This window comes from Miniopterus schreibersii (assembly GCF_964146895.1).
Source record: "Miniopterus schreibersii genome assembly, chromosome: 2".
Classification (NCBI taxonomy): Eukaryota; Metazoa; Chordata; class Mammalia; order Chiroptera; family Miniopteridae; genus Miniopterus; species Miniopterus schreibersii.
In genome coordinates, this window is record NC_138102.1 from 137,924,783 (window position 1) to 137,936,999 (window position 12,217).

General features: G+C 44.6%; 2 protein-coding genes across 3 annotated transcripts in view; one reads left to right on the plus strand and one right to left on the minus strand.

Annotated features, from left to right (window-relative positions):
- CS (citrate synthase) overlaps nucleotides 1-6,631 on the plus strand; it is a 30,707-nt gene extending 24,076 nt beyond the window's left edge. For both annotated transcript variants that reach the window (XM_081127286.1, XM_081127287.1), the window contains 5 exons: nucleotides 3,206-3,405; nucleotides 3,957-4,086; nucleotides 4,205-4,306; nucleotides 4,508-4,717; nucleotides 5,032-6,631. In XM_081127286.1, the coding sequence (XP_080983412.1) occupies nucleotides 3,206-3,405; nucleotides 3,957-4,086; nucleotides 4,205-4,306; nucleotides 4,508-4,717; nucleotides 5,032-5,202 (813 nt within the window). In that variant the 3' untranslated portion in view covers nucleotides 5,203-6,631. The remainder of the gene's footprint in view (nucleotides 1-3,205; nucleotides 3,406-3,956; nucleotides 4,087-4,204; nucleotides 4,307-4,507; nucleotides 4,718-5,031) is intronic.
- Nucleotides 6,632-7,526: 895 nt separating this feature from the next.
- Nucleotides 7,527-11,398, minus strand: COQ10A (coenzyme Q10A). The gene is made up of 5 exons (XM_081127288.1): nucleotides 11,036-11,398; nucleotides 10,334-10,480; nucleotides 9,382-9,574; nucleotides 9,043-9,144; nucleotides 7,527-8,342 (listed from the first exon to the last, which is right to left on the minus strand). Exons 1-5 carry the CDS (start codon nucleotides 11,167-11,169, stop codon nucleotides 8,175-8,177), a joined length of 744 nt encoding a protein of 247 aa, XP_080983414.1. The 5' UTR covers nucleotides 11,170-11,398; the 3' UTR covers nucleotides 7,527-8,174.
- Between the last annotated feature and the right edge of the window lie 819 nt (nucleotides 11,399-12,217).

Here is a 12,217-nt window from a genome sequence, read left to right on the forward strand (position 1 = left end):
TTGCTAAAAAAAAAAAAATTTGAACCTGAATCTGCTCCAGCCTCTAGATCTAACTTTCAGTTCATACAAAATACAGTGGACAGGGGAACGCATTAAATGGTATCACAAGTATATAATCAGCAAAACCTGGGGGAAATTCTACAGAAGAAATAATTCAATTTTCCACAAATAAATTGCAAATTTAAAAAAAGAGATACTTTGGGTGGTGAATACACAATACAGTGTACAGATGATGTGTTGTGGAATTGTGCACCTGAAACCTGTATAATTTTGTTAACCAATGTCATCCCCAGTAAATTCAATAAAAATTTTTTAAAAGTAAAAATAAAGAAGAGCATAAGAAGGAACTTAAAATTATTTTAAAAGAGACTTCAGAGACATATTAGACAGTTGCAGTGTGGGTTATTTTGTAGTCCTCGAGTGATGCAGGGGTGCTTTATAATCACACAAATTTGAATACTGAGAAGATATTTAGTGATACTGAGAATTTATTTTTTTCAGTAGGACAATGGTTTTGTGATTTTGGTTTATGAAAGACCTTTATCTTTTAGATATACATGCTTAAATATTCACATGTTGAAATACACGGTGGGACAAAAGATTTACAGTTCTTATGGGAAATAATACAATCATTAATAATAAAAAAAAAACTTTGTGTTGCTCATAAAACTGTAAACCTACTTTTGCCCCACCCCATATATGATGTCTGGCATTAGCTCAAAATAATTTGAGAAGAGGAGGAAATTATAGTATAGGTGAAACAAAAGTGGCCATAAGTTGCCCTGGCCGGTTTGGCTCAGTGGTTAGATGATTGGCCCTCAGACCACAGGGTTGCCAGTGTTCAATTCCCCATCTAGGGCATACACCTTGGTTGCAGGTTCATTCCCAGCCCTAGTCAGGGTACATGCAGGAGGCAACCAATTCATGGTCTCTCTCACTCCAATGTTTCTCTCTCTCTCTCCCCCTCCTCCCTCCCTCCCACTCTCTCTAAAAATCAATGGGAAAAATATCTAAAAATCAATGGGATGAGGATTTTATGTATTTTTATTGATTTCAGAGAGAGGAAGGGAGAGGGAGAGATAGAAACATCAATGATGAGAGTCAGTGATGGGTTGCCTCCTGCAAGTGCCCTTCTGGGGATCAAGCCCACAACCGAGGGCATGTGCCCTTACTGGGAATTGAAGCTCGATCTCCTGGATTTTCATGCTCAACTGCTGAAATATACTGGCCAAGCTCAGCTGAGGATTTTTTTTTTTTTTTTAAATGGCCATGAGTAATTGTTTAAGCTAGATGATACTTGTTAGCTAAGTGGGTAACCTTGCATAAGTTACTTAACGTGGCCAACCCCCAATTTCTTCATTTGTAAAATGAGGGATATGTTACCTTACAGGATTATTGTAAGAAAATTAAAAGTACAAATAACATATCTCTCTCTTCCTCTCCCTTCCTCTCTCTGAAATCAAGAAAAACATATTAAAAAAAAAAAAAAATGGAACCCGTGCCCTGGTTGGTGTGGCTCAGTTGGTTAGGTGTCATCCCATGCACCAGGAGGTTGCCAGTTTGATTCCTGGTCAAGGGCGCATGGGTCAAGGGTACATACCTGGGTTGTGGGTTTGGGGCACGTGTGGGAGGTAACTGATCAATGTTTCTCACATTGAAGTTTCTCTCTCCCCCTTCCTCTCTCTAAAATCAATAAAAAATTTAAAAAGGCTGTATCCTCACTATAAAGACAAATAGTGTAGCTAGACTATTAATATGTTTACAGATAGGGTTTTTTCCCCAAAGAGAAACAGCTTTCTATGAGAAGATCTTTGAGTTTGAGTTCAACACTGCCTTCAAAAAACAACTAATCCCGGCTGGGCGTGGCTCAGCGGTTGAGCATCGACCTAGGATCCAGGAGATCGGAGTTCGATTCCTGGTCAGGGCACATGCCTGGGTTGTGGGCTAGGCAGCCGATCAACGACTCTCTCATCATTGATGTTTCTATCTCTCTCTCTCCCCCTTCCTTTCCTCTCTCTGAAATCAATAAAGATATGTTTTTAAAAAAAACAACTAATTATACTGCACAGTACCTATCCCTGGTTTCACTTTCCATGGTTTCAGTTAACTGTGGTCTGAAAATACTAAATGGAAAATTCCAGAAGTCAACAATTCATATGTTTTAAATGTCGCACTTTCCTGCTGCATCCCACTGGGACATGAATCTTCCCTCTGTCCAGTGTATGTATCCACACTGTATATGCTCCCACCAGTTAGTGACTTAGTAGCCAGCTGGTTGAGTTACCAAATCTTCAGTCAAGGTATCGCAGTGCTTGTGTTCAGGTAGCCCTCATTTTACTTAATAATGGTCCCAAAACATAAAGAATAGTTATGCTGGCAATTTGGATATACCAAAGAGAAGCCATTAAGTGCTTCATTTAAGTGAAAAGGTGAGTATATCACAAAATGTTTTAAGAGACATGCATAATATTTATTACAGTATATTGTTATAATTGTGTTATTATATTATTAGTTATTGTTATTAATCTCTTACTGTCTCTGTAAGTTAAACTCATAGGTATGTATGTATAGGGGGAAAATATCATATATATAGACTCAATCCCTGGCAGGGGGCATGCTGGAGGCAGCTGATCAATATTTCTCCTCTCTCCCTCTCTCTCTAAAACTCAATAAACTATTCTTTAAAAAAAAAAGGAAGCCTTTGCTATTAGCTAACAATTGAATTCCACTGCTTGACCCTTGGCATATATGGTGAATTTTCTTTGAAAGGTGGAACATAAAATTAATTATTAAAACCTAGTTTCTTAACACATTCATTGAGTGCAAAGTCATATAGCTGGAAAGATCAAGATTAAACATATAAGGGTTCTCAATCTGACTTTGGCATTTAACTGAATTCTCTGAGCTTCAGTTCCCTCACCTGTAAAATGGAGGTCATTATATACATTATAGAATTGTAAAATTTGGGAATAATGTTTTAAAGGACCTCTGGTAGTATGAGTAAATCACCTAGTGCAGTGCCTGGGTCATAACAGTTACTCAGTTAAATGGTTATTGTAGTTATGCTCTATCTAATAACCACTCAGCATATAACCATCAACCCAAATAGCCCAGTCCATGGAGGACAAATAGCATCCCTGCCTAATTCTTTGTTGATAATTCTTTTTCTCCCTCCCCCCCTCCATTTTCCTCTTCTCGCCTTCAGTTGATTTACGAAGACTGTATGGATCTGATCGCAAAGCTACCTTGTGTTGCCGCAAAGATCTACCGAAATCTGTACCGGGAGGGCAGCAGTATTGGGGCCATTGACTCTAAGCTGGACTGGTCCCACAATTTCACCAACATGTTAGGCTATACCGATGCTCAGTTTACTGAGCTCATGCGCTTGTACCTCACCATCCACAGGTGAGCTAGACCCAGCAACCATAGCCTGGATTAGTGGGAAATTTTAAGAAAAGCTCCTTAAAAGTTTCCTCATCTGGGAACAGGTGGTAGGCAGCAAGGCAATAGAAAATGGCATAAGGGATAATACAAAGCAAGAAAGGGATCTAGTGAAGAAGGTCAAAAGGTACAGGGAAATGATAACCACACCAAGAACAAGAGAGTGCTTCTAGGTGGGAAAAGGTACTAGCTGTTCACATAAGGTTTTCCTTTAGCTTTCCAGGAGCTCCCTCTTCTGGCCATTGCTTATTAGAGCTGGAGTGAGAGTCAGGGAGCTTGCACACAGGCTTCATCAACCAGTAACCTCTCCAGTTCTGTGGATTAGTGAACAAAGGCTGGTAATGAGATTGGGACATCTTTTACAAGAGCTTATGAATAACTGACTGGCTGGCTATAGGCTGGTGTACGCCCATAACTAGGCTAGTATGTGACAAGAGAACTAGGTCTATGTTTCCATAATCTGACCCTCTTCCTCTTTCTCTTGACCTTGACTCTCCTTTCTTATTTCCCCACAGTGACCATGAAGGTGGCAATGTAAGTGCCCATACCAGCCACTTGGTGGGCAGTGCCCTTTCAGACCCGTACCTGTCTTTTGCAGCAGCCATGAATGGGCTGGCAGGGCCCCTACATGGACTGGCAAATCAGGTAAGACTATTCTTTTTCTTTTCCTGCTCCATGTTCGTAATCCTATGCTTTTGTTTCTGATCTTGACGTTCTCCTTAGCATATGTATTGACACTTTATTCCTCAAACCTTATCCATAGGAAGTACTTGTCTGGCTGACACACCTACAGAAGGAAGTTGGCAAAGATGTGTCAGATGAAAAATTACGAGACTACATCTGGAACACACTCAACTCAGGGCGGGTAAGCAGAGATGTTTAGCAACTAGGAAAGAAGTCAAGACCCAAGTTCTCCAATTAGGAAGAATTAAGGAGAAAAGAATGAAAAGTGGTCCCTAAATTAGAGGAGTACTCCCCACCCCCCTATTTGTCTATCCTGAAGAATTTAGAAAAGACAAGAATTTCCACCTGAGAATATAACTGGCTTTTTTCCGCCTCTTTACAGGTTGTCCCAGGCTATGGCCATGCAGTACTGAGAAAGACTGATCCACGATACACGTGTCAGCGAGAGTTTGCTCTGAAACACCTGCCTAACGACCCCATGTTTAAGCTTGTTGCTCAGCTGTACAAGATTGTGCCCAATGTCCTCTTAGAACAGGGCAAGGCCAAGAATCCTTGGCCCAATGTAGATGCTCACAGTGGGGTGCTGCTCCAGGTGAGTCCTCCCTTTCCAGCTTCCCCTTTACTTTTTAGTAAACACTACTGTTTTCTGCCATGCACAAAGTCAATTCCCTAGTCAAAGCAGGGACTCTTATACCTCTTTCCTTACCTTTCTGATAAAGTTGCCTATGGTTGAGAAGGTGTGGGCAGGAGGAAAGGAGTGCTCTGTTTTCAGAATCGCAATTGCTATACTTTTCCCAGTGTCATTTCTATTCAACGCTAACTGGGCTAAGGTTTCTGTGACCCTGGATTTGTAAATGCCACTACCTCTAGGCCTTTAACAAAACACTTTTCTCTTTTACCTTACAGTACTATGGCATGACGGAGATGAACTACTACACGGTCCTGTTTGGGGTGTCACGAGCATTGGGTGTACTGGCACAGCTCATCTGGAGCCGAGCCCTAGGCTTCCCTCTAGAGAGGCCCAAGTCCATGAGCACAGATGGTCTGATGAAGTTTGTGGACTCTAAGTCAGGGTAAAACTGGAGACTTGGGAGAAAACTAACTACCAGAAGTGAGGGAGCTTTAAAAAAAAGTGTACTTTTGTTTTGTTTCAGGGGGCTTTTAAAGACTTAAGATTAAGTTGTATCTGAGGCACTGATAATAAGTTTGAGGTTAAAATATAAATTAAGACTTTAAAAGATGAAAAGTGACACCTTTTTCCCTAACCAGCTCCTTTCCCCTGCCTGGTATGAGTTGCCCATCAGCTGTAAGATAACCAGGACTAATGCATGTGGTGTGGGTTAAATCTGCACCCCCCACTGCCCCCCCCCCCCCACACACACACACACCACCTCTAGAGTGAGAATCTCCTCTTTCCCTGGATCAAAGCTGATTGCAGAGGATCTATAGTCACTTATTCTGCCCAGCCCTCAGTAGGCCAGCAAACCAGGACTCTGCCCCTTCTGTTTCCATAGGAATCATGTTTGATTGTCAGCTGTACCAAGTCCCATCTGCACAGACACTTCCTAGCAAGACCTATTGGTTAGCTGCACATGCTTTGGGCATTTTTTTTTTTTTTTTTTATGCTACCAGGTAACCATAAAGGCCGTGACCATAAAGGCCATGGCATTTGTTGTTACTGGCACCCAGTGTTTGATTTTTCTTTCCTTTTTAAGTTATCCCATAAAAATTAAGATCTGGGAGTGTTCTGTTCTACACTGCTTTAATACCTCCTCAGAGATTTTCTATACATGCTGCACCTCAAGCTGAGGATGCTCTGGACCTTCCCCTCTTGATCTCTACTAGAGACCTCTTTCTGCAGGTTGTATAAACCACTGTCTGATATATGGTCTTTCCCAGCCATTTGGCTTTATCAGTGCTTAAAATGAACTAAATTTTTTAGCCATTACCCTCTGACCTTTTTTTCCCTTTATTTTAGTATGCTGTGGGGCATAGAATAGGGACTTAGGACTGAACAGCATGATATCTTCATGGCCTTGGTTCCAGAGGTACTAGCACCTTTTTCTGAGCAGGAAAATTACTTAAGTTTGAACATGGTCTCCTTTGAATATCAAGTCCTGGGGCTGAGGGCATTAAAAATAGTAAGCCTCCTTCCTCATCCCCTGCCACAAGAATATATCCCTTTATTTATCAAGATCCTTATCCTGCCTGCCCCATCCCTAAGAGCTCACAGTATAGTGTTTGTTTTAGAAGCCCCTTCTGCACAGGTTTTCAGTGACTCAGAATGCCGTACTGCCTTTTCTTTAAGAAAGGATTGATATACACTCCTGCTGTGCCCCCTTTCTCCCTCACAACTCCTGCCTGTGTTTGTGTGGATCCCTAATCCCAGAACCATGCTGTTCAGATGGACACGCTGTCTGTAAACCCCTGGGTAACTTGTTAAGTCATGATGCAGACTTCAGGTTGTTCTGTATAAAATGCAAAATAAATGTTTTTATTAACAATGCTTGAGCCTGCTATTAAATAAGTCCTGGAAGAATCTATTATGAGGTAAGAAATCTGGCTGCCAAGATCATGGACTTAAATGGGTTATAAATTAATGTGTAGATCCCTTTATTTTTAGATAGGGTTAGCATTTCTTTACCCTAATCTGAAGACAGGCTCCCTGTGAGATTTCCAAAGAAGATTTCTGTCTTTCCTCAAGATTAGAAGTCCTTGACCTTTAGCCCCCATCCTTCCTTATTTTGTTGTAAGGTAGAACACTCCAGGACTGGAGCTGAGACTTCACAACTGCTGATGTTACTAATCCAAGGAAACTGGTTCAGCCTACTGGGTGAAAGGAACAAACTATGCCAGCGACAAATTAGGGATAGGACAGCTAGCTCAGGATGCGAACCACTAGAGTGCTCTGGTACTTCATGGAATGCCTATTCTTTGCAGCTTCCCATAAAATAAAAGGTGGTCCTGGGGGCATCAGTTACACAGGAGGTCTGAGACCAGATTATTCTATCTTGAGACTCCTGCTACAACTGACCTTCTGAAAAAGTCTATTAATAGGCAAGGCAGCCGGTACTAGGTCCTGGCTTGTAGAATGTACTACTATAGATAGCAAGGACACTATGTTCAAGAGGCCTCTTGCACCTTTACTCCCCTAGGAAGGAAGCCGTGACTTTCTTCTACTCTGCTACACCTATAGTATTTTCAAGAAACAATACCAGAAAGTCCAGCCCAGGCCAGGTATCTCAGTTGGTTAGAGCATCATCCCAATATGCCAAAGTTGCGGGTTTGATCTCCAGTCAGCATGTACAGAAAACAACCAATGAATACATAAATGGGTGGAGCAACAAATCAGTGTTTTTCTCTCAAATCAGTAAATAAAAGAATTTTTTTAAAAAGCCAAATTCACACAGTCATAATTAATTTATTGAAATTTTATAAAAACTCAGGCCAAGTGGAAGAATAAGGTACAGCCCAAGAATGCAACTCTGTCCAGTGCTTTTTTCTCCTCACCCCGTGGCACTGATAAGAAAGCCCCAGGCTCTCCACTAACATGGAAATATTTTTTAAAGTAAGGTCATGTGATTTCAAGCTGTGGCCAGATCTCTGGCATCCCCTGAGGCACTTCAAGCAAGCAAAAGTAATTGACCATCCAGTTCCTCTGTGTCAGAGGGAAAAGCTCAATTTATTCAATCCTTAAGAAAAGTTGCTGTTTTCCCTGGTCAGACACTAAGGTACCTTGACAGGGCTCAGAGATAGCCACACAGCCCTAATTATAATTCAGTGTGAGAAAGCTGCAGGCATCAGGCATATAGGGCTCTCAAGGTGAGCCCGACCATTTCCTAATCATTTGTCCTTTCCATACCCCCCTGCCATTTCTTCCAGCGTTTCCAGCCAGCTTAGAGCCCAATTTCTGGAGAAACGGGAGGGAAAACAGTACTATAAACACAGACTTCTCTCAGATTGGAGCAGGAGCCAAATGAAATAAATAAAAGAATTGGGTGGAGAGGGAGAGTCAAGAAGCTAAGGAACACTCTTAACACTCTTTTGCCTCAACTGTGGTGCACCTCATGGAACATCAGTTCACGGGGGATGGCTGTTTCTGGACCAAACTTGGTGGCTGCCCGGCGCTCGAAGGCAGCGACATTCTGTTTGACAACCTCATCAAAAAACATGGTGGCCAGCTGGGAGTGCAGCAGAGAACGAAATTCAAAGGAAATCTGGGAATGGGTAAGAGACAGTCAGAAACTCTAAGACCATGCTGGATAGTCCCTGGCCAAATGCAAGGATACTTATTCAGTGCCTTTTCTTACCCTCCCCTTTCAGTTCCTTAGAGCCCCTCAAAAGCCCTAACTTAGGACTGAGCACAATGTTCAAGTTTGATAAAAGGTCAGACCTGTAGAAAGGGTCATTGACTTGGGAAGTCTAAGTGCTAGCTATACATAAAGAATAACTGTCGCCCAGCCGGTGTGGCTCAGTGATTGAGCATCAGACCTAGGAACCAAGAGGTCACGGTTTGATTCCTGGTCAGGGCACGTGCCCGGGTTGCCAGCTCATCTCCAGTAGGGGGCATGCAGGAGGCAGCTGATAGATGTTTCTCTCTCTCCCTTCTCCCTTCCTTTCTCTCAAAAAAATTTTGAAAAAGAAGAAAAAGAATAACTGTCACATAGCCCTGGCCAGGTAGCTCAGTTGGTTAGAGCATCATCCTGAAACACCAGGGTTGTGAGTTTGATCTCCATCTGGTCAGGGCACATACAGGAAGCAATCAATGAATACATGAATAAGTGAAACAAATTGATGTTTCTTCCTTCTCTCTCTAAAAAATCAAAAATATGTTTAAAAAAAGAATAACTGTCACAGTACCTGAGCTCTGCCCCCACACCCAATTGTAGCCCTGTGTCATTCAGGCTCCTGACTCACCGAAAAGTCCACAGTGCAAGTTCGGGGGTAGGCAGGAATACCCGGGCTGAATCGCCAAATGGTCTCTAAGTGGTTGAAGAGCTTGCCATCAGTGCAAACAGCCTAGAATAGGGCAGTCAGGTAGTTAAACATCATACAATGGAATAAAACCTATAATGAGTATAGGAGGCTATAAGAAGGAATTGAAAGTCATTTTCCTTTCCTTCTAATATTTTATTAGGGAAGTATTTGAGATATGGAAATAAATGATTACAAGGAAGGCCAAACTAGTCCTTAAATGTAAAATGCTAAAGAACACAGAAGAAACTTCCTGATCAATCTGTTCCAGACAAACCTCACCTTGACCATGTGAGGTTTGACCGTGGAAACAGCAGAGGTATAACGTTCCATGATAGGTGGAAAGCCAACCTCCAACTGGGCTTTCAGGTGACCTTTGCGGCTGGATACCACCAAAGACTTCTTACACCAAGGCACAAACTCGCAGTACTCCTGGACATTGGATACCACCTCGAACATCTCCTGCATTGAGTACCTAGGAGAAGGAATCAGAGAGGCCAAGGAACTGCCAGCTGGTTCAGTCTCCTCCTTGCCCTAGGTGTATTCCCCCCAGTACCTCTGCCCACTAACCATGCACCTTCAGGAACTAGAGACCCCAAATAAGCCTAAATGAATGGCTTCCCAAAGCAGATGTGCAAATTTTCATGTTAATGTTACCTTATGTTTTACAGTTTAGAGAATGCTTTTGCATTTAGTATCTATTTTTATCTTGTGAGGGATCATCTAGGAAGAACAGAGGTTGTCAGTCATACAAGGACTCAAATCCCAGCTCTACAACTTTCTAACAATGTAGTCTTAGGTACATTATCTGTGCCTCCATTTTCTCACCTGCAAGTCAGAGGCAATAACAATACCTAATTCATAGGTTTGTTGAAAGGAGCAAATGAGAAAATCTATGTAAAACACCTAAGCAGCCTAACTGCTAGCAGTAGCAAGTGTTCAGTAAGTGTTAGGTAACCTGAGAATACATAAACTCAGGTCGGCAGAGAAATAATACCCTGTTGTCTTATCCTAGGGACGTTTCACTTAATGCACATGCAGGGCAATCAAGAAGAAGGGGGAAATTAAGTTGGAAAGCTGGCAGGAGAGGATAAAGGATCAGTAGTACAGCTGGGAGAGATGGGCAGGGATGAATCTTGCTCACTATTTCTACCCTTACACCCTAACCTGGACATGGTTATTTGTTTGGAGGGAAGGGAATGTGGAGGGATGCTGGACAGGGGAGGATGCTCACCCCATGATCCTACGCTCGGAGTAAGCCTTTCTCTTGTTGGTGAAGGGGGCAGCAAAGCCCATGAAGGAACGGCTGGATGGTAAGCCACCCTCCGCCGCCAAGACTTGGGCAGCCCGGGGTAAGAGGAGGCTGCAGGAAATCAGAAATCTAAGCCCAAAAGGAAAGGAGAGACAACGTCAGGTTTCTCTTGTGTTCAACCATTCCCAGGGGAAGGGGAAGGGGGGCACATCCCAGAGGAAGGTCGTCCAGTCAAGCTTTTCCCCCAGCACCTGCTGCAGCCCGCCAGGCTCCCTGGCCAGGCAGTCACGAGTGCGAAAGGTCGAGGGCGGCCGAGGACAGCCCGCGGGAGGAGACGGGAAGAGACGGGAGAAAGCACAGTGCGTGCGAAGTGCCAGTTGCATTTGACTGCGGGCTACGCTGCTGCCGTAAGCCGGGAAACAGGCTAGGCCCCGGGGCTTCCACAAACCCGCTGCCGCCAGGGCATCCGCGAGGGGCAAGAACTGGCTGGGCACCCACTTAGGGGACTTCCCCTTGGGAATAACTTGCAAATGTGTTCCCCAAAGCTGTACATTGGACCCCGGGGTACGACCACTGCCACTCCCCGCCGCGCTAGCATCCCTGGGTTGCAGTCATCCACCGCGGAACTTGGGGTCCTGAGCGACCCCCTCTCCTCCCGCGCGGCAGCCCGCGCCTCCCTCTCACCTCATTGGTCGCCGCGGTCGCGGAGGGCCCGGGGGCGGGGCCGGGCGCGCGCCCGGGCGGAGCGGGAGGCCGCAGCAGCACTGGGCCACCGCGCGCGTCCCGACGGGGAGCCGCCGCGCGCCCGCCGAGGCCATGCGCGCGACCCTCCCTAGGCCTCGGCTCTGACGCCTGCTGCGTCCTCCTCACTCCAGAGGGAGCGGGCGCCCCGCTGGTTCAGGGAGCGCGGGGGTGGCGCGGGGCAGCGGCTCCTCTCGCCTTGCTCCCGCCCGGGCGGCGGAGTGAGCTAGAACTGAAGCCGCGACCGCTGTTCCCGCAGCTCCCTGTACCCACACGTCACGCGGTTGCCATGGCTCGAGACCGGGTGAGGGAGGAAGCAAGGAGAGGACACGGCTTGTCGGGAGATGTAGTTTCACACCTCTGGCAAGAAAGGGCACTGGAGCGTGTGTGTGAGGAGCTGTAGACATGGCCGGGTGGTGCAAAGTCACCAGGCAAACTACTTGGTCATCCTGAGGTCACGGACCTGATACATAAGCACAAAGGCGATTTTGTGGGCGTGTCAACAGAAGATATCTGTTGATCTCTTAGAGCCTTTATCATATTCCACCTTGTTTATAGTTAGTTCTATAACTTCTGTTCATCTTTGTAACCTCCATAGTGCTTAGTACTGTGCTTTACATCTTTGAGAATGGAAATGAATGTTCCAAGCTCTGGGCAAAGAGTTTACATAGTTTTCTACTTTAATATTTATACAAAGAAGTCGAGGTGGAAAGAATCAGACTGACTTCTAGGGGAGAGAACCATCTTTGTCTGGAAAAATATGCACTTGATGAAGGGTGAGGCCTAATGGGCAGGAGGAACCCAGGCAATGAAATGTCACTACTGCTTTCCATGGTGATACAAAGAGAAAAAAATGCTCTTGATAAAAGTGGGGAGAACAAAAGAAGAAAAGGAGAAATGAATGAGCAATTTGAGACTGGATCCATGTGTACAAGGGCCATTGAAATTCTCCCACAATGGTGGTGCTTGCCCTGGCTGATGTGGGTTAGAGCCTCAGCATATGCACAATGGGTCTTGGGTTCGATTCCTGTCAAGGGCACGTACCTGGGTTACAGGTTCCCTCCCTGGACCTGATCAGGGCACATGCAGGAGGCAACCAATCAATGATCCTTCTCTCTCTCTAAA